General features: G+C 37.1%; 1 protein-coding gene across 1 annotated transcript in view; it reads right to left on the reverse strand.

The window, feature by feature from the left end:
• nphp4 (nephronophthisis 4) overlaps positions 1-19,536 on the reverse strand; it is a 70,776-nt gene that overhangs the window by 10,885 nt on the left and 40,355 nt on the right. The window contains exons 9-14 of the mRNA XM_051904528.1: positions 17,914-18,094; positions 10,858-10,989; positions 8,210-8,424; positions 7,222-7,448; positions 3,659-3,848; positions 1,730-1,813 (exon numbers count right to left, since the gene is read on the reverse strand). Of these exons, the coding sequence (XP_051760488.1) occupies positions 1,730-1,813; positions 3,659-3,848; positions 7,222-7,448; positions 8,210-8,424; positions 10,858-10,989; positions 17,914-18,094 (1,029 nt within the window). The remainder of the gene's footprint in view (positions 1-1,729; positions 1,814-3,658; positions 3,849-7,221; positions 7,449-8,209; positions 8,425-10,857; positions 10,990-17,913; positions 18,095-19,536) is intronic.

The raw sequence follows: 19,536 nt of genomic DNA on the forward strand, positions 1-19,536 counted from the left end.
TTTGGCTGAGATACAACTCTTTGAATATCTGGAATGTGAGGGGGCAAAAAAAAAAATCTAAATATTGAGAAAATCGCCTTTAAAGTTGCCCAAATGAAGTCCCTAGCAATCCATATCCACTCACAATTTTTTTTTTTTTTTTTTTTTTTATATATTTACGGTAGGAAATTTACAAAATATCTTCATGGAACATGATCTTTACTTAATATCCTAATGATTTTTGGCATAAAAGAAAAATCGATAATTTTGACCCATACAATGTATTGTTGGCAGTTTGTACAAATATACCCATGCTACTTAAGACTGGTTTTGTGGTCCAGGGTAATATAATATAATATAATATAATATAATTCAAATAAATGCTGTTCTTTTCAATTTTCTATTTATCAAAGTAGCACAACTGTTTTCAGCATTAATAATAATGTTTCTTGAGCACCAAATCAGCATATTAGAATGATTTCTGAAGGATCATGTGACACTGAAGACTGGAGTAATGATGCTGAAAATTCAGCTTTGTCATCACAGGAATAAATTACATTTTAAAATACACTTAAATACAAAACAGTTATTATAAATTAATAATATTTCACAATATTACTGTTATTATATCATAATAAATGCAGCCTTGGGGAGCATAAAGAGACTTCTTTCAAAAACATTTAAAAAAATGTTACCAACTCCATACTTTGATAGATAATATAATAATATAGTATACTGTGTATACAATAATATATATACACACTGTATACTTTTATTCTATTTTCACAGAAGTGGAATAAGCAGTTAATCTCCTTGTCTGTTTTATTGCGTGTCTAGTGTTGGGCAAAACTACTAAGAACATTTGCAATTACATGAATGCTAAATCAAATTGAAACTGGAGCTCTTTGTGTTCACTATGCGCTGTTTATCCTTGTTTATGCTTTCATGTGAGTGTGCGCGAGTCATCACAGACAGTGTGTGCACATATCAGAAACTGAGAGATAAAACGTGAATTTTTTTATATTTGCTAAAATTTCCATGATTTGAGTGTCAAAAATGATTGGAATTTGAAGGGCACAATAATCACACTTACACCAAATAACTGTGACAGGCCTAAGCAGTGCTGAGAGTATCTGAAAGCATCAATTCACCAAAATATTTAATATATGTAGGGGTGGCGGAAGTGTAGAAATTTGAGAAAGATGGCCGATTTCTGTGGAAATCTGTGCTAAGAATCTTTGTGGACCTGATTATGAAATATGAATCAAAGGCAATAGGAGAGTTAATGTTTTTCATTAACAGACTTGTGAATTTAAAAGCCTGAAATTAATCAAATGTAAGTAACATTAATGGCAGGTTCAAATGAAATGTAGTTGCTTCTTCAGGTCAAAGTTAAAAATTCAAAACTTATAGATGGGATAACTCAATGTAAGATTTGATCAAGAGTCAGCTCTGTCTCTCAATTAGGCAGGTTACTCTTTCGAAGAGTCTTTTCGCAGATCTAATCATTTGGAGATTTTAGTATTTACATAATCAAGTAGACAGGTGCCATACTTGGTTCTTGTAAGTCTGCATCAGTTACATTCAGTTTACTGTTGTCGACCAAGTCGTGTTTTCAGTCTGGATTGTTGGAGCCACTGCAGGAGTGCCGGCCCACTTCTCTGTCTGAACAACTACTAATCAGGCTGAATAGAAAGAGTCTGTGTTCCCGTGTGTGCTCTGCAGTACAGTGAGCGCGCTAAGCTCTTACCTTGATAGATTTGGCTTGAATTGTATTAGACAGATGTTTCTGAGCCATCTGTGGACTTCTTGAAATCTTTAAGCTTTTTGTATCCTGCAATATGACAGCAGAGTCATCATAAACAGTGCAGTATTCAGTGAGAGAACAATCACATTGAAATAATGTCATTAAGGGATGGGAAAACATTGTTTGGACAGGTCTGTTCAGACCGTCTGGATGAGGCTGTTTTTAATCCACTTCATTATTGCTGATGCTTTGAGTCATTTTAACCTCCCTCCTTCACTTGTGGGTGCCTCTGTGATACTACAGCCTATAAACAAACCCAAATCCAATTAATCCGGAAACATGTGAACTAATCCAAGTCTCATCAGTGGAAAAGGGAAATGAGGAAACAAATGCAGTTTCTCAGATGACACATCGTTCATGGTTGATTTACACTACACTACAACATACAAAAACAATTAAATAGTCCACATTTTCGCCTGATGATGTTGTTTACCAGCCTCAGCAGTTCAGTGGACAGTTCAGTCTCCTGTTTACGGGCTTTCACACTGGGTAATTATAGGAACTCAGTTATAGGAAATAGCCACCAGGGCGGTTCCCCAAGAACTAAATTTTCCCCTAGGGCCATTATTCAGGTTGCATTCGCACTGCCAGTAGGATGGAGGACGGAGGACGGAGGATGGAGGACGTGTCGTGGGTTTTGTGGTAATGGAGATGGAATGTAGACGTATAAGTTATGCAACCGAAAAAGCAAAAAAGAGGGCTAAGAGACAAAATCTCCTATGATAACTTGCAGTGCTACATATTGTCGAGGCAGAGAAAAGAACGGCACAGACAAAGGCAACAGGTAAATGCCATTAACATTAGCTTTCTGTATGTTAGTTTGTGGAATAAGTATATGTAAACTGTGTGTTTACACAGCTTTCCAAAAAATGGTCGGTGTTGTTTCGTATGGCATGCATTTGGCCAAATAATGTACACTTACACCATGTCCTAACCAGATGCGATGCGATAAGATTCCAGCGACGAGCAATTTCACTGTCCACACTAAATGTGTAAAACCACAGCCAATCAGAAGAGAGTGTGGGCGGGCTCTCTCGGCAAGAGCACAGCAGACAATGAAATGGGCAAGTACATATTACACCATTTAAACATTATTTAATGTACATATGGCGTGACTGAACCAATAGTTGTCAAGAATACACTTGTTTGTTTGCATTGAGTTGACAGTTTGAACGTTCTTGTGACCATTTATTTATTTTCAAGATCTGATGTGAATTAGCCAGTGTTGTTTTCATTATAGCTAAAAAGCTGGGAACACAGAATGATATTCAAACTCACATTAGACGTTTTTAACAATATAAAGCACACAAACAGTACCTGATATTATCATTGCCATACTTTGTGTTGTTGTTCCAGCCGCGACGTCGCGGAGAAATAGAAACCGTTTCTAAAACTTAATCGTCACGTGTCGCCGTCGTGGCTGGTTAGGACAAAAACTCTGATTAACATGAAAGATACCTTTTATTGCGTGTCGCGGCATCACATCACGTGAAGTTAATTTCTATTTTACTAGGTTAGACCCTTCTCTGAAGTAGGAGCTAATTTAGTTCCCTTAAAAGGTGTTCCTATAACTAAAATCGTTCTCAGTTCCTGAGGTACGAACACGCTCAAAAGGGGGTACTTCTGCCAGTAGTTATAGGAACTATGAAAACGTTCCTCCAGTGCGAAAGCCCATTTTGACTGCTCTATGTACTGATGAGAAGATTCACTTGAGTTCATGTAGTGGCCTGTCTAGACTTTTTTGTGTCTGTGGTGACCCATGTATAAATATATAATAATACTTTATATTATCAATAAAATGCTAAGGTGAAAAGTACATTTAAAAAACACAAAACAACAACAAAAACAATAACAATTTTCCCCTAGATTTACCTGAAGAGGGAAGTTGTGACCACAGATGAAGGTCTGGTACTTGAAGGGGATGTGGACGCTTTCTTTAGGCCGGAGGTAAACCTGTGGAGTCAGTGTGCTCTCCTTTAGGTGAAACATCTCCTCCTCTAGAGGAGTCAGAGTCTTTGTCAAATCCTTAAAATATCTCCACTCCTCGCTCTTCACGATAACACTGAGGGATAAAAAGAGAGGAGATGAAAAACGGCAAAGAGAGAGACAGAGAAGAGAAGAAAAGAACAGCTTGAGGACTTTCTTTGCCTTGCCAGCAGTATTTTATTGGCAATGAAGAAGAGCGTATTTGAGTATGCATGATACAGTCAAACATAAGCCCTCACAGAACTAAAACTCCTGGGAGGGTACGGTTTAAAGATAACACACACTGGGTGTGAAATATTACTTTCTGTTTCATAGAGACAAATTTCATGCGCAAATATATGAAGGAAAAGGGCATTTGAAACATCAAAGGCAGCACCTCCGGGCCCGAGAAGGGATCATTTTCCATAAATGAAAAAAATAAGAAAAAGAAAGAATTTCGAGGTGTAAAAACTCTTTTGTACTGTATACACTACAGTAGATGTGAAACCAAGTCTCGGAAAATTCGATCACATTCTCTCTTTAATAACAAAAAGCTACGCAGGTGACACAAAATGAAATATGTTTACGTGAACAAAAGCAAAGCCCATTTTCTTTTCTTTTATATAGAAGCATACAGGTAAGGAGCTCTTTTCTAAGGATATTGCAAAACAGAGGGGGAAAAAGGAAGGTCACAAAGAGAGAAAAAAGTTAATTGAAATGTTAACAGGCCTTAATAGGAAGTATAACCTTGCAGAATATCTCTTCACAGTAAGAGACACAAAGCAGAGACAGATCAGTCTAGCCATAAAAACAGACATGGCTTCTGGTGAGGTTGACAATGAAAAGCTAAACATTTAGTTTATATTCATTTAAATGGTTTCTCTCATGGTAAATGGAAAATCAGGAGTGGAGTGATTACAGAATGCTATGAGATTAAATCGCTGTTGCTCCACTCACATACTCTGATCCATCCGGAAGCTTTGGATTCTTTTGAAACTTTTTTTGTTTTTGGACAAAATATATACAAACTAACTCGAGTGTATAAAATTGAATCAAAAAATTGATCAAAATCAAAATGTATACTACCATTTAAAAGTTTGGGGTTGGTAAGATCTCTTTTGCTCACCAAGGCTATATTAATTTAATCTAAAAATTCAGTAAAAACTGTAAAAATTGTGAGATATTATTACAAATTAAAATAGTTGTTTTCTATTTTAATATATATTAAAACGTAAATTATTCCTGTGATGACAAAGCTACATTTTCAGCAGCCATTACTCCAGTCTTCAGTGTCACATGATCCTTGTTGGATCCTTTTTTCAGGATTCTTTGATGATTAGAATGGTCAAAAAGAACAGAAATCTTTTGTAACATAACATGTCTTGACTGTAACTTGGATCTATTTGGCAATAGTATATGCATAACAATAATTCCAGTACCTTAAATCTGAAAGAGAATGAGAGAGATAATAAAATTCATCTGAAGTATAACTTTAAAAAAAAAAAGCTTCAGAAGACTGAAAACAAATTATGAGCTACAGGACCTGACCTGTGAGGATAAAATGAAATAGGCAGAAAGAATGGAGCTGCTCTGCTAAAATCTGGCGTATCCTTTAACCTGCTGCTCCTTTGGTTCAGCTTGTCCATATATAATGTGCGAGTACAGGTGAGAAACAATCTCTTCAGTAAAAATGAGAGAGAGAGAGAGAGAGAGAGAGAGAGAGAGAGGTGACTTTATAAGGTTGGCTTTGTGGCATACATCAGCAATGCAAACACAAGCCTGACACATCCTTTGCACTGAAAGAGAGAAGCATCAATTCAACACAAATATACAAATGCAAACACTAGATCTCAGGTATTTGTTTCCCTGGCACAGCTCTGTGCATACACGAGTGTTTTGGACTGACTCACAGGGTTCACGCACAAACACACTGCTCCTGGGCGAGCAGTTACATCCATGACACATCACAAGGTGCTTCAGTTTTATGCCACAACACGATGCAAGCTGGGAAGACGTTCATCATGCAAACATACTTCACAGAGAAAGACGGCAGGCAGAGAATATTTATCTTGTCCTAAAGCACAGTGTGAGTGTGTGGAGTTTAGGCTACTAATGTCTTTCCTAATTAAAGGCTGAGAGATGCAGGGGTGTTAATGCTGTAATTTATTCCACCTCGCCCTCCTAACTTCGCTCTCACTTTCTTGTGTTTATCAAGATGGAGTGTGTGGACTTAGCCTATGGCCTACAGAAAACTCATATTTTTTGTGGTATAATCCTGGATGTGCATCTAGAGGTTTACGCAGAATATCTGGACGGGGGAAGATATTTAACATCATGCGGCAATTAAAATAAGACTGAATGGGGGGAATTGATTATTTATTCAGTGTTGTTTTCCTACCCCCTGGGAAGCTCTTGGCCCCTGAAACACCCTGCTGAGGAAAACTCATTCATTCAGATGTTCATTTCAGACAAGGCTGTTCACACGTGAACTAAACATTGATCTACGCATATTTTTTTTTTTCAGGGCTGTAATGCCAGAGGCAAAGGCTTCATTTGAACTTTGAATGGACACAGTGCCTGCTGTGCATGATTAAAGTATAGGCTTACTACAGTATGTACATATTATCATCAAAGCGGTTTTCTTTGGGTATATGCATACTGTACTGAAAACGAATTAAATGATTATTTTTGGCACAAAGTGTTCTTATTGTCAACACAAATTACTGTACTGTAGTGTTCAAATATCTCAGACAAAAACTCACATCACTATGATCATATAATTATGAATAAAAGTGTCATCACAATGTTGTTCTGATACAAAAACAGTTGAAACTTTCTTTAAAATATCTTCTTTTATGTTTTACATGAGTAAGAAAGTCATAAAGATTTGGAAGAACATGATGCTAAGTCAGTACTGTATATCTGAATTTGATTAAGAATTTGCACTACCGATTTAAGCTGCATGTTGGTATGGTGATGTGTGTGCATCACAGTTTTAATCTAATGCATGTGAAAAGAGAGTAGCAAAAAAATCAAATGATCAACAAAAAGGCAACATATTATTCTGTTTGCTCTCAAAGTCTGCGAGCAGCATCTATATGCTGACTTAAGGTGAGCTTTAAGAGTGACCTGCTTTTAACACTGGATTCAGTACTCTGTTTTGAGCACTATATTGATAATGTAACTAGTCTGAATGAGAAATTTTTTCCAGGCTGTTGCTCTAATAGGGTCCTATAACAGATCTGAAAAAAGCTAGTCAAGGGTCTTACAGCATTATAATTTATCTAACTACAGGAATATGACAAAATATGACAATATGTGGCTCACACATTTCTTAAGATTGTGAGAAAAGAGATGTGAATATGCTATTTGACTAGATGGTATTTGAATGTTCTGATTTGATTAAAGGTAGCTTGGCCTGAAAAGGTTGACATCCACTGATCTACTGCATTCAAATCATGATATCTCACCTGAGCTCTGGGTCGTCACATTCAATGGTGACTGTCTGAGAAACGTTGAATGGATTCTTGAGCACAAATTCGAAGAACTCAGCCGTTCCGAGTGTGGCATACAGAGTATGTTTGGTAGTGATAGCCTGAGAGAGCATGTTGGTGATCTCCTGTGTTTTACAGCGTTCACGATAAGCCTCGATTACTCGCAGGTCACGGGAATGCTGCACGCGTTCTGTCCGGTGCCTCTGAAAAATATTCAGAGATTCACACATTGAAAAACTGCACCAATAAGACATAAAAACTAATAAAAGTGATTTGCCTGAAGCCTGGCAAGACTGTGCCAGACTGTAGAGTGAAAGAAAGAGTGAATTTAGGTTTGATTTCATCATTCTCACAGAGTGGGAGGAACTGGTGAATAATGCTGCTCAGTTTCAGCTGTTTCCTTTTTGGAGCTAAAATGAAGCTCATGCATTGAAAGGAACACAATAGATCACCCAAAAAATAAAATTTTCATCATTTTTACTCACCCTAAGGTATTCCTTACTTTCTTTCTTAAAAGTTGAATTTCTGAAGAATATCACGGGAACTCTTTTCCATATAATGAAAGTGAAGGATTACTAGAGCTGTCAAATTATATAAAAAATAAAACAATAAAAGTATCACAAAAGTAGATGAAAATTGAACTCGGTATTTACTGAAAATTATAATATTTGCCCTAGCTCACTTTGGCACGTTCAGGAGATTTCCGATTCGTGAACAAATGAATCAATAAATCAATGAATCAAGTGATCCAGTTCATAAGAACCTTCCTGAACGATTAGGAAAACAAAGACAAATGGGTTTGAAATAACATGAGTGACTAAATAAATTATTTTTTTGTGGTCAACTCTCTCTTTAATAAAGACTTTGGCGCGAATATCAGGATCACATGGTGCGCAGCTGTAGAGAACGTCACTCATGTCAGCTTTTCAGTCCCGCGCAATAGAAAACTGTCCTCCTTTCTTACCGTGATGTTTGCGTTGTCTTGAAAAGGGGGCGTGGCCTTCTGTTGCTCATGTTGACGGACAGCTGCCATTCTGTCAATCTTCCTCTGGCGCACTTCGTTCGCTTCGGCCTGCTGATGCAGTGTGGCTCCACCCACTTCCCTCATGGTGCTTTGTAGCAGTCTGGCCAGCTCGCTGTCAATTTCTGGCAATCGGCGGGCTCGTCTGGCATTGCTCACTGCAACACACACATATACACGCACATAAACAACATCTTTTGCCCTACGAGACACACATGCTCTCTTTCCTCACTTCCTCGGGGGCCACTTTTCAAACTCCATTTGGCCTCGAATCCATCTTCGTCTTTTCCAGTTATCCCTCCCACCCAATGAGACCCGCTTTCAAATATACCTGCTCTGAGATTCACGCTTCAATGCGATTCAACATCACAACTAACATAATCCTGTGATTTAACGCCAATGAAGACAGAACGACAGAGGATCAAAAGACGCAGGATCAAAAAGAGCCCGCCAGTGTTTTTTCCTAAACCTAAATTCCCACTGTATTCCTTCCCACAGAGAAAGAGAGAGATCTACATAGCACTAGAGACAATAAGGCCTCTCTGTGATGAAAAAGAACATGTTGAAGCACATTCTTTATCTCCATCTTATCAGGCTGACATACACACACACCCCTCCTGTAACTGCCCACTCGTGGACAAGAGACATGTTGGAGCCACTGTGTTATTTTTCACTGGCTGTGTCTCAGCTATCTTTGCAGGACGTGACATTATGTGGCACTGATGTCTGCCACAGTCACAGGCAGCCTGCTCTTCAGTGTACAGATAAACCAGAATGGATAGTGATACACACATTTACACACATTTCAAACAAAAGCATTGAGGCCTGAAAAAAGCTGTGCTTCAGAAAGAAATTTATACAAAAATGTATAAACCGTTAAAGAAGCAGACATCAGAAGAGTCGAATAAAATGCTTATTATTTTTCAGCATCTGCTTCTGCTGTCATTTACTCAGGAATATTATTAAAACTAATTTAATGATACACATTAACACTAAAAACATTGCAATTATAGGACCAATGACAATATTCTCTACTTTTTGGAAAAACGTCATTCAGAGTAACAAACCATAGTCATTCAGCGTAACAGATTTATGTAAAAATGAAACAATATACTTATTCAGACATTGTACTTATTAAAATACATAAAAGAATGTGTTCATACTAAATTTTATTATATTTGAAATGATTTTCACTTCCTTACAAAAACGTCTTGCTGACAAATGGTAATTTAAAACCTAGTAATTTAAAAGATAGGGGCAAATTATAAAGATTTAAAAACTACAGTTAATTAGTATTTGAGGGCAGCACCGTGATCCTTAAATGGAGTCTTTTAATATGTCATCAAATTATTATTGTTTTAATATGCCTGACAAGTTTTTTTAATATATAAACTACTGTTACACTGAATGACATTTTAGTGGGTGTCTTCTGTAAATCATGGTAAAAATGTATGATAGTCATTATTTTTTGCTTAGAAAAATATAAAATTAAACAGGACACATTCTAATGTATGGGGAAAAATCTAAATTTAAAGCGGTATTACACTTTTTGTTGTAATATATATATATACACACAGTATATACACTTATACTTATATATACATATATGCACACATGTCATATATATATTCATTATTGGTCTATTTATTACATTTATAGATCCACAAATTCACTGCATATTTGCCTGCAGTGTGAGTTGAAGTTTGTCCTGTTGTCATCAACAAAAAGTACAGGAATGTTCTCTTGTTCCTAGCAAAAACTAGTGTAATTATTACTCTGTGCTAACTATGCATTATTATACCGTTTATCCAATCAGAAAAATTCAGTTTTTTTGGGTCATAACCCACCAGTGTATAACCACAGCTCTACGCAAGTACTTGAATGCAAATGCTCCTAACTATGCAAGTTCGATTTCACACATCGTTGCATTCTAAAATGTGTCAGAATGCAACTCATAATGCAATGCAAATACATGCTGCATTCTTCTCAGCATTGCCGCAAGCTATTCTACAACGGGCATTTGCGTAAATAGTTATCTTGTAATGTCTAATTCATGTTTTTTTTTTTAACTACTGTCATGGCAGAAGTTTGAAGACAATCTCGTGAAGCAGGATAGTTAAAGTTTGTAAAAACACATTCAGTGTAATGGCACGATGCAATAGTGCAAAATCGCACATTAACCATGTAAAACAGCATCACCCATATGCAATTCAGTGGCCATTCTCATGTTTCAGGCCTGAGGATTAATGTCTTACACAACAAGGTAATAAAAAGACTAGTATTGTCTCTTTTTGCATACATTTCCATATGTCATAATACTGTGATCCTCTGTTGATCTGAACAAAAAGACTAATCCTAGCAACGCTGTCATTAAAATGAAGCAGTAATAAGAGAGAGGGAGAGAAGATAAATAAAAAAATGGCCACTACAACTAGATAAGGGAATTCTCAGCTAAATCCTCCTCTGGAATTATCAGCAAATCCCACATGATATACTTTTATAAATTCTCTAGAGCTCTAGAATTGCAGAGCTCTTGAGTTCTGGGGATATGAAGTCAAGCTCTGGTGCTTTAGAGAGATGATGTGCTATACCGTTAAGCTGGAGAACCGTTAAAGCAGGGACACTTCCTCCCGCAAAACCCTGAGAGGCATCGCTAGGCTGGACCACATGGGAGAGCGATGGAGTGAGAGCCAAAGAACTCTGGGAACTTGACACACTGCCACCTGTTGGAAAGAAGAATCCAAGAAATTGAATTGAGCTCAGTCCAAATCAGTTTAGTTTGGTTAAAGGAACACTCCACTTTTTTTGAAAATAGGCTTATTTTCCAACTCCCCTAGAGTTAAACAGTTGAGTTGTACCTTTTTCGAATCCATTCAGCGGATCTCCGGGTCTGGCGGTACCACTTTTAGCATAGCTTAGCATAGTTCATTGAATCTGATTAGACCGTTAGCATCTCGTTCAAAAATGACCAAAGAGTTTCGATATTTTTCCTATTTTAAAACTTGACTCTTCTGTAGTTACATCGTGTACCAAGACCGACGGTTGAGAAGTTGAGATTTTCTAGGCTGATATGGCTAGGAACTATACTCTTATTCCAGCGTATAAGAGAATTAAGAGTATAGTTCCTAGCCATATCGGCCTAGAAAATCGCAACTTTTCATTTTCCGTCGGTCTTAGTACACGATGTAACTACAGAAGAGTCAAGTTTTAAAATAGGAAAAATATCGAAACTCTTTGGTCATTTTTGAACGAGATGCTAACGGTCTAATCAGATTCAATGAACTATGCTAAGCTATGCTAAAAGTGGTCCCGCCAGACCCGGAGATCTGCTGAATGGATTCAAAAAAGGTACAACTCAACTGTTTAACTCTAGGGGAGTTGGAAAATAAGCCTATTTTCAAAAAAAGTGGAGTGTTCCTTTAAATTCAATGTCAATATAAACAAAGAACTTTCCAGAAGATGGTTTTGTTACTTATAATTTTTTTTGTTCCTAACAATCTGGGTGATTACATGATCTAGATTACTGATTCTTCAGAGATGCTGCCATTATTTATGAAAACAACAACTTTAACAATGTGATATTAATCAAAAGTGATTAACTGAATGTTCTTCAAACAAATGTATCAAATACACATTACTCCATTTAGAGATTCCAAATATACCCCTTTTAAAATTTAATCCATTTTATAATCATTTTATACATAAATCTCTATTTTATAAAGATAGACTTTGAAAAGATAGATTTACTATTAGAGAAGTGTATTTTATGCTTGAAACTGGGCTGTTTTGCTTGTTTTTAAACACTGAACATATTACATTCACACAGAGAGACTGGCACTGCTGTCATCCGGTTGCATTGATGATGACCGACACAATGCGACAAAGGAAGATGCATTGATTGGTGCCTTGCAATGAAAAACGTTCTGTGGTCAAAGAGGACAGGCAGGAATGTTAAACAGGGAGAAATGGAAGAATAGGCGGAGGAGTAAAACAGAAAACAACAAAAACAATACTTATGCAGAAAAACTGAAATGTTGGTTTAGGTGCATTCTCCTTGGCCAATGACCCTTATCTTCCTGGTTCTCTATCTCTCAACTGTGATTGCTGTGCACTGAGAGGCAGTGAATTGTCTAAACTGCAGTATAAGTGCTTTGCTCCCATGGGTTTCACAACAAGCATCAACCGCCCCAAACATTCAATGGGCTTTACCTGTGATTACTGACAGGTGAGAGCTGTAATTACAAGTCTGAGGCACAGGTCAGGCACAGAACAGGGTGATTGAAGGTGGGAGTGGGTGTGTGTTTCAGGGCACTGCCTGTGATTGATTGAAACTCCAATGAAAACAGTAATAGATGGATACATAAGTTAGACATATACACATTAAACACACACTTCTTTAGCCAATAAGAAAACAACCAGAGACAAATGTTTCCACTCAGCATTTAACTGAAGAGTATTTATTTTAAGAGCATGATAGTGTTTTGAACTGGTGATTGAGCGAGTGTTTGTTAAACCAAGAACACTGCATTTGATTTCAGGCAGTGATGAGTGATTATTTATATCACAAAAACTATTGAAATGAACAAGACTTGTATATGTGATATTATTATAACATTATGTAAATAATTAAAGGGTTAGTTCACCCAAAAATGATTATTAATTACTCACCCTCATGTCGTTCCACACCTGTAAGACCTTCGTTCATCTTCAGAACACAAATTAAGATATTTTTGATAAAATCTGATGGCTTGGTGAGGCCTCCATTGCCAGCAAGATAATTAACACTTTCAGATGCCCAGAAAGCTACTAAAGACATATTTAAAACAGTTCATGTGACTACAGTGGTTCAACCTTCATGTTATGAAGCGACGAGAATACTTTAGGTGTGCCAAAAAAAACCCAAAATAATGACTTTATTCAACAATATCTAGTGATGGGCGATTTCAAAACACTGCTTCGAATCTTTCCGAATCTTTTGTTTCGAATCAGTGGTTCAGAGCGTGTATCAAACTGCCAAAGTCATGCCCCCCCCAGTGGCGAATCGATTAAATTTCTAAACACTTATGACGTAAGGAAGCCTCGTTTACTGAAATCATGTGACTTTGGCAGTTTGATACACGCTCCAAACCACTGATTCGAAACAAAAGATTCGGAAGATTCATAGTTTCATGAAAAAGTAGTTTTGAAATTGCCCATCACTAGATATTGTTGAATAAAGATGTTACTTTGTTTTTTGGCACACAAAAAGCATTCTCGTCGCTTCATAGCATTAAGGTAGAACCACTGTAGTCACATGAACTGTTTTAAATACGTCTTTAGTAACTTTCTGGGCATCTGAAAGTGTTGCCTCATTGAGCCATCAGATTTCATCAAAAATATCTTAATTTGTGTTCTGAAGATGAACGAAGGTCTTACGGGTGTGGAACGACATGAGGGTGAGAAATTAATGACAGAGTTTTCATTTTTGGGTGAACTAACCCTTTAAGAGAGATAATTTTATTTATTTGGTTGTTTAATGGCATGTCAGCATTTCATGGCAAGAACAGGATAAAAGACTAATAATAAAAAAGAAATAACTAAAATGCTTACATGTAATATAAATTAAAACAATACATATAAAATATTTTATTTATATCATACCTGATATTGCTACTATATTTGGACCTTGGACTTGTATTATTATTATTTTTAAGTAGAATGGGATGCCAGCAGCACCTGAACCACCAACAGTTATTTTGCCAAAATAAACATCTAAATCCATAATGAAGGTGTTCCAGGCAGCAATGAGAACTTTATTCAAGTAAGGTTAAAATAAATTAGGAGAAGCTGAAAAAAAAAAAAAAAAAAAAGAGATCGTCCTACCCAGACAGGATTAGATTTCTCAGTGTAGACCCAAGATAGCAGAAAAACAGTAGAAAACGTGCTCCAAATTTTTACATATTCACTAATGAATAAAACATATACAAATCCTGCAAAGTAGAGACTCCAGACTACACCTTCTGACCCGTGTGACCTCTCACACTGCATATACATATTGCTAAATATTTAACAGTGACAGACACATGTGAAAATTTGAATTTACTGTGAACCTCTGCATAAATTGGTAAATTTATGTGATCTATACACATCATCAAGCAATCAAACACAGTCTACTTCAATAATGATATGTTTTTATGTCTTTACTGAACACAACGTGCAAACATTCACAGTGCAGGGTGGAAAAATGGTGAATCTCTAGGCTAATGACTTCTCTAAAGGTTAATTGGAGTCAGATGTCAGTTAACCTGGAGTCTAAACAATGAGACGAGATAGAGCTGCCCTATAAAAAAAAAAAAACGCAAAGCTTGGATTGAGTGCGAACCAGAGACAAAAGAGATCTCAGAATGCCTAAGATTAATAAAAGCATCTCTAAAGATTCGTCAGTTCGTCAGTACACAGTAAGAGAAACTATCAACAAATGGAGAAAGTTCAGCACCGTTGCTGATCTCCATAAGAGTGGGCGTCCTGCAAAGATGAGTGCAAAAGGAAAGTTCAGTGATGTTAAGAAGAGTCTATAGAAATCTATGGAACATCTCTGCTGATGTGTCTACGACATAAAATGCTATACAAGAATGAGATGAAACGAAGATGATTTATTGCTTAAACAGATTGTGTTTTCTATTGTTTTGTTTAGTTAAAGTTCAGATCAAGTACTGACCAATTTTTGCAGAAATACATAGTAATTTTTACAAATCCCTCACATACCGTTTCACATCCAAAACACTGCATTAAATCACATCAGCATTAGCTGAACAAATGAGGGGTTTGCTGGATTGTTCTGAGAGAAAACAGCATTAATATTAAAGACGATTTCAAAGAATTTACATCTGAAGATATGTAGTCTCTAGAAGTTTGCTCTTAAACCAACAGAGTAGATTTCTCAAGTTCAAACTTTTCAAAGAGTTCAGAAAAACCTCTCATCCGTATACATACACAACCCAGAACAATTCTGTACAATATTGTGAACCAAAGTGAGCCGTACAGCCCTACAAATCCAAAAGAGGACTGTTGAGTGTCCAAAACTTTATCAAGTTTAATCCTTAAAACATCAGAAATATCATCCAGTTCTTCCTCAGTGGATCTGATAACTTTATACCTGCTGGTTGGGCTTTTCTTTATCTTTAGATGCCTCCATTAGACCCCTATTTACCCTGCAGAATACATTTCTATAGCTTTGGAAATCATTCAAATATGGAGCTCTTTTATCTGTAGTGGAGCACATGATAGGATTTCCATTAGGATGCACTTTCTCTTATCTTAAATGTAGCTTTGTTTTAGAGGAGATAGACAGAAGTCTACATTGGCCCCTGTTGCAAATGTATACCATTGTTTTTTGTATTTCTTACCATGAAAGGAGAGATAGGGGATTCGCTTGGAAATAATTGTCGAGGAAATGCGATTTTCTTTCCTTCTTTTCCTCTCTCCCATTCCCCATCTCTCTTTTCCTCTGCTGAAATCTTCGCCACGCTTATCAAACGTTTGCAGATGAGCAGCGTGGGGGCCAGAGGCAGCTGAATTATAAAATCCTAATCTTTTCTCCCCTCCATCTGGCCCTGAGTCTCTCTCTCTCTCTGTTCGGTATAAAGGCATAAAGAATCCGGAGGTGATAGTGCCTGTTGCTACTGTGAGAAGCTTTTGACAGATGCACCAAAACACTCTGAATTCAGAGATGATGTTTAACCTGTTCCATTAGTGCCGAATTAAGCTATCCGTTTCTTTTATGTGGATTTTCTGTTTGTTCAATTATTCACTTGTCTGTTCGCATCAAGCTGAAATTAATTAAAGAGGATTTCATTAGGAGCTTTTTCCATTGCTTTTTGGCATACAACGACGGCAATCATCACGAGTCCAATTACATAGAAGCTTCTTTAATTCCCAACAACGTGACATGTCCTATCTGAGCAGAAAATTTCGAAACAGTGTGGGATCATGAAGTAAGACATCACTCCACGTGCATTACCCAGAGCGGCAGACTCACGACATGCCACCTTATCAAAATTGACTGAATGTATTTAATGGACTGATCAAGCTATTCAAAAGACATTTGCATGTACATAATAAAAGCCGTTTTTCCCCTCTTTCCTCCGACCAATAATTGTCTTTGCTTTGACCTACTCGATCCTCTGAGGTGCTTTCGATGGATAAACATCTCTGTAAGCCTTAGAGAGCGAGTAAACCTCAATCTCTTGTTAATGGCGACCACTCATTAGGAATCAAATAAACGGACAGCGCATTAATCCCAGATTGAGATATGGCGTTGAGCAGCTTTTGAGCCTGCCTTGATTTGCCTGTTTTGGATGAGTTAATTGATTCAGACCGCTGAGAGAAAGAGACAGAGGAAAGCTGATGGGTATCAGATTGTCGGGTAATTTTGCAAGAAACACTTGCATTTTTACTGGGCCTCTAAGAAGGAGCTTAAGCAGATAAACATGAAGACAGTCTGTGAATAGCTTTGCTTCGGCTCAGATTTCCGGAGTGGAAAACAACTCAAATGTTTAAGGTCACTAATGACGAATGCTTCTTATGCCATAGTGACGTCTCAGAGAGCTGCTTTCTTTTCAGAGGAAATTTAAAGACAAAGTATTTAATTTCTGCACTACTAGCATTGAATTCTGAATGGCGCACAACCCTGACAAGCAAACCAATGTTTAAAGTCCCACTGTAGTCAATAATTTTATCCCTTAAAACTCTGATCTTTGAACACCAAAATGGCATATTTAAACGTTTTATCCTGTGATAAAAATTTCTTCATGCCTTAAAATAGCTTGAATGTAACTCTACACCCTTGTTTCATTAAGTATACGCGGATCTATGAATATGCTAATTAGCCCTGCCTCCACTCACTCACACGAGCACAGAGATCCACTCAGTCAACTTACTGAGGTAAACGCTGTGCAATGGTATCGCTTTTTACAACACTGGACACATAACGGTAATTAATATGATTAGCCTTTTGCTTGACTACATTATCAAACAGCTAATAATGTGTTGCTTATGTTACAAACTATGTTCTCATTCGTCATCTTAGAGTCAGAATGCTGGCTTCTAAAAATCAGTATCCTTAGAAACGCTTTGGGCAACACATCATTGGAGAAAAGCATATAGTTCATCATTATAAAATCGTAATATACATCATACACCCGCTATATTGCTAAATCTACCCGATTTTCGTATCAACAGAAAAATATACTGGGATAACCTGGCTTCTCCTGTCGGACTGCCCGCTTCAGAGCGGTCATAGTTAATGATATGCTAAAGCCCGCCGGCACGTTGACGTGATTGGTTACAAGGTAGCGATTTCAAACCGTTTTTTTGAAGCTGTCTTTTAGTTCACTGCAGATTTAAAGAGAAAATACTCAGCAATGGTGTTGACGTATGAATTTGCACAGGGTTTGTCTTAAAGCATTTTAAAAACACCACATAGACATATAAACAACATTAAAAACTTGATTTTCACCACAGGGGGACTTTAAACTTTTCAGGGGAAATAATTTTACAAATGGCTTTCTTATAAATGTCTCTGCATATCAAACTAGAATAGTAGAGCAAGTATTTTGCTATCAAAAAAATGACACATTACAACATGGTGATTAACACATTATCCTTACCAACGTTTCCAAGTCGCAGATGCAGAATTCCTTTTACAGTAGTGTAGACACTGATGGCTGGAGTGGCGCTGTGCTTGCTGTCATGCCTCCTGGCAAAGTTGGCATCCTGCAGGTACTCAGTAGTGATCACTTCCAGCTCATGGCTCACCTGGACGGCCGCACGGCCTTGACGCAGCATATGCTGCAGAAGTAAACAACAAATATTAATATTGTATATAATTTATAATTTAATATATTTATATTTAAAGATGTCAATTTAATGTCTTAAATATAGTGTGATTCATTACCAAAATAAATGTGCTAAACAACAAGGCAATTCTTCATGCCCCCTGAATCATTTTATTGATCTAACCATGTAGAACAAAAAGATAAACAAAAATAACCAGCAACTAAGACATATGTTACAGGCTACTGACAAATGCCACCATCTGACGACCTTGTGGTTGTGTTTGAAGCATAAATTGACCCTTTGTTAAATCTGAAAAGGTCAGAATTCATGCTAAAGAGGAACAGTCCAATTATGTTGATGTGATTGTATCTATTTCTGGTCTTGTTTTGTTTTAACCTTTATTCAACAGCTGACATCGATGAGAGCTCTAGCCAAGAGACCTGCGGTGGCGAGATCTAACAGACGCAGGTGTCCTGAAGTATGGCATGCATATTTCATAATTTCGACATGACACTCCCATCTGAGCACACTAAATAATGAATACCACAGAAAGGTTTCGATGTGCAGGGTGACTGTCTGTCTGAGTTAAACAGCTGTGTGAGCTCTGTTGGGCTATTAATGAGGGCAGTATTTGTACCTGTGTCAAAATTCTATGTATGGCTTGTGGGGTTATTACCAACATGGCAAGTTGAGGGCTTGCAAGGCTGTTGCCAAGAAGAGTAATTTGAGTTGTGCTGTATTATTGTTTCGTCATGGTTTGTGTGGGGTATGTTGGGTTATTGTAATATTTCTTTTGGTGTGCAGCACTTTGAGTATGTTTACATGCATGACCTTATGGAAAATATATTCAACATGTAAATTCATGAAAATGCCTTTATTGGCATTCTGTCAGCTCATTCAGTGAGCTGACTTTAACATTTTGACATCAAGATAATGTCAAAATCATGGTTTTCTTGTAAGCAAACCATAAAAATGGGGTGTTAAAGGGTTAGTTCACCCAAAAATGAAAATAATGTCATTTATTACTCACCCTCATGCTGTTCCACACCTGTAAGACCTTCGTTCATCTTCGGAACACAAATTAAGATATTTTTGTTGAAATCCGATGGCTCAGTGAGGCCTCCATAGCCAGCAATGACATTTCCTCCCTCAAGATCCATTAATGTACGAAAAACATATTTAAATCAGTTCATGTGAGTACAGTGGTTCAATATTAATATTATAAAGCGACAAGAATATTTTTGGTATGCCAAAAAAACAAAATAATGACTTATATAGTGATGGCCGATTTCAATACACTGCTTCATGAACGTTATGAATCAGCGTGTCGAATCATGTTTCGGATCGCGTGTCAAACCGCCAAACTGCTGAAATCACGTGACTCTGGCACTCCGAACCGCTGATTCGACACGCTGATTCATAACGCTCGGAAATATGTTATTAGTACATTAATG

This window comes from Ctenopharyngodon idella, chromosome 8, assembly GCF_019924925.1.
Source record: "Ctenopharyngodon idella isolate HZGC_01 chromosome 8, HZGC01, whole genome shotgun sequence".
NCBI lineage: Eukaryota > Metazoa > Chordata > Actinopteri > Cypriniformes > Xenocyprididae > Ctenopharyngodon > Ctenopharyngodon idella.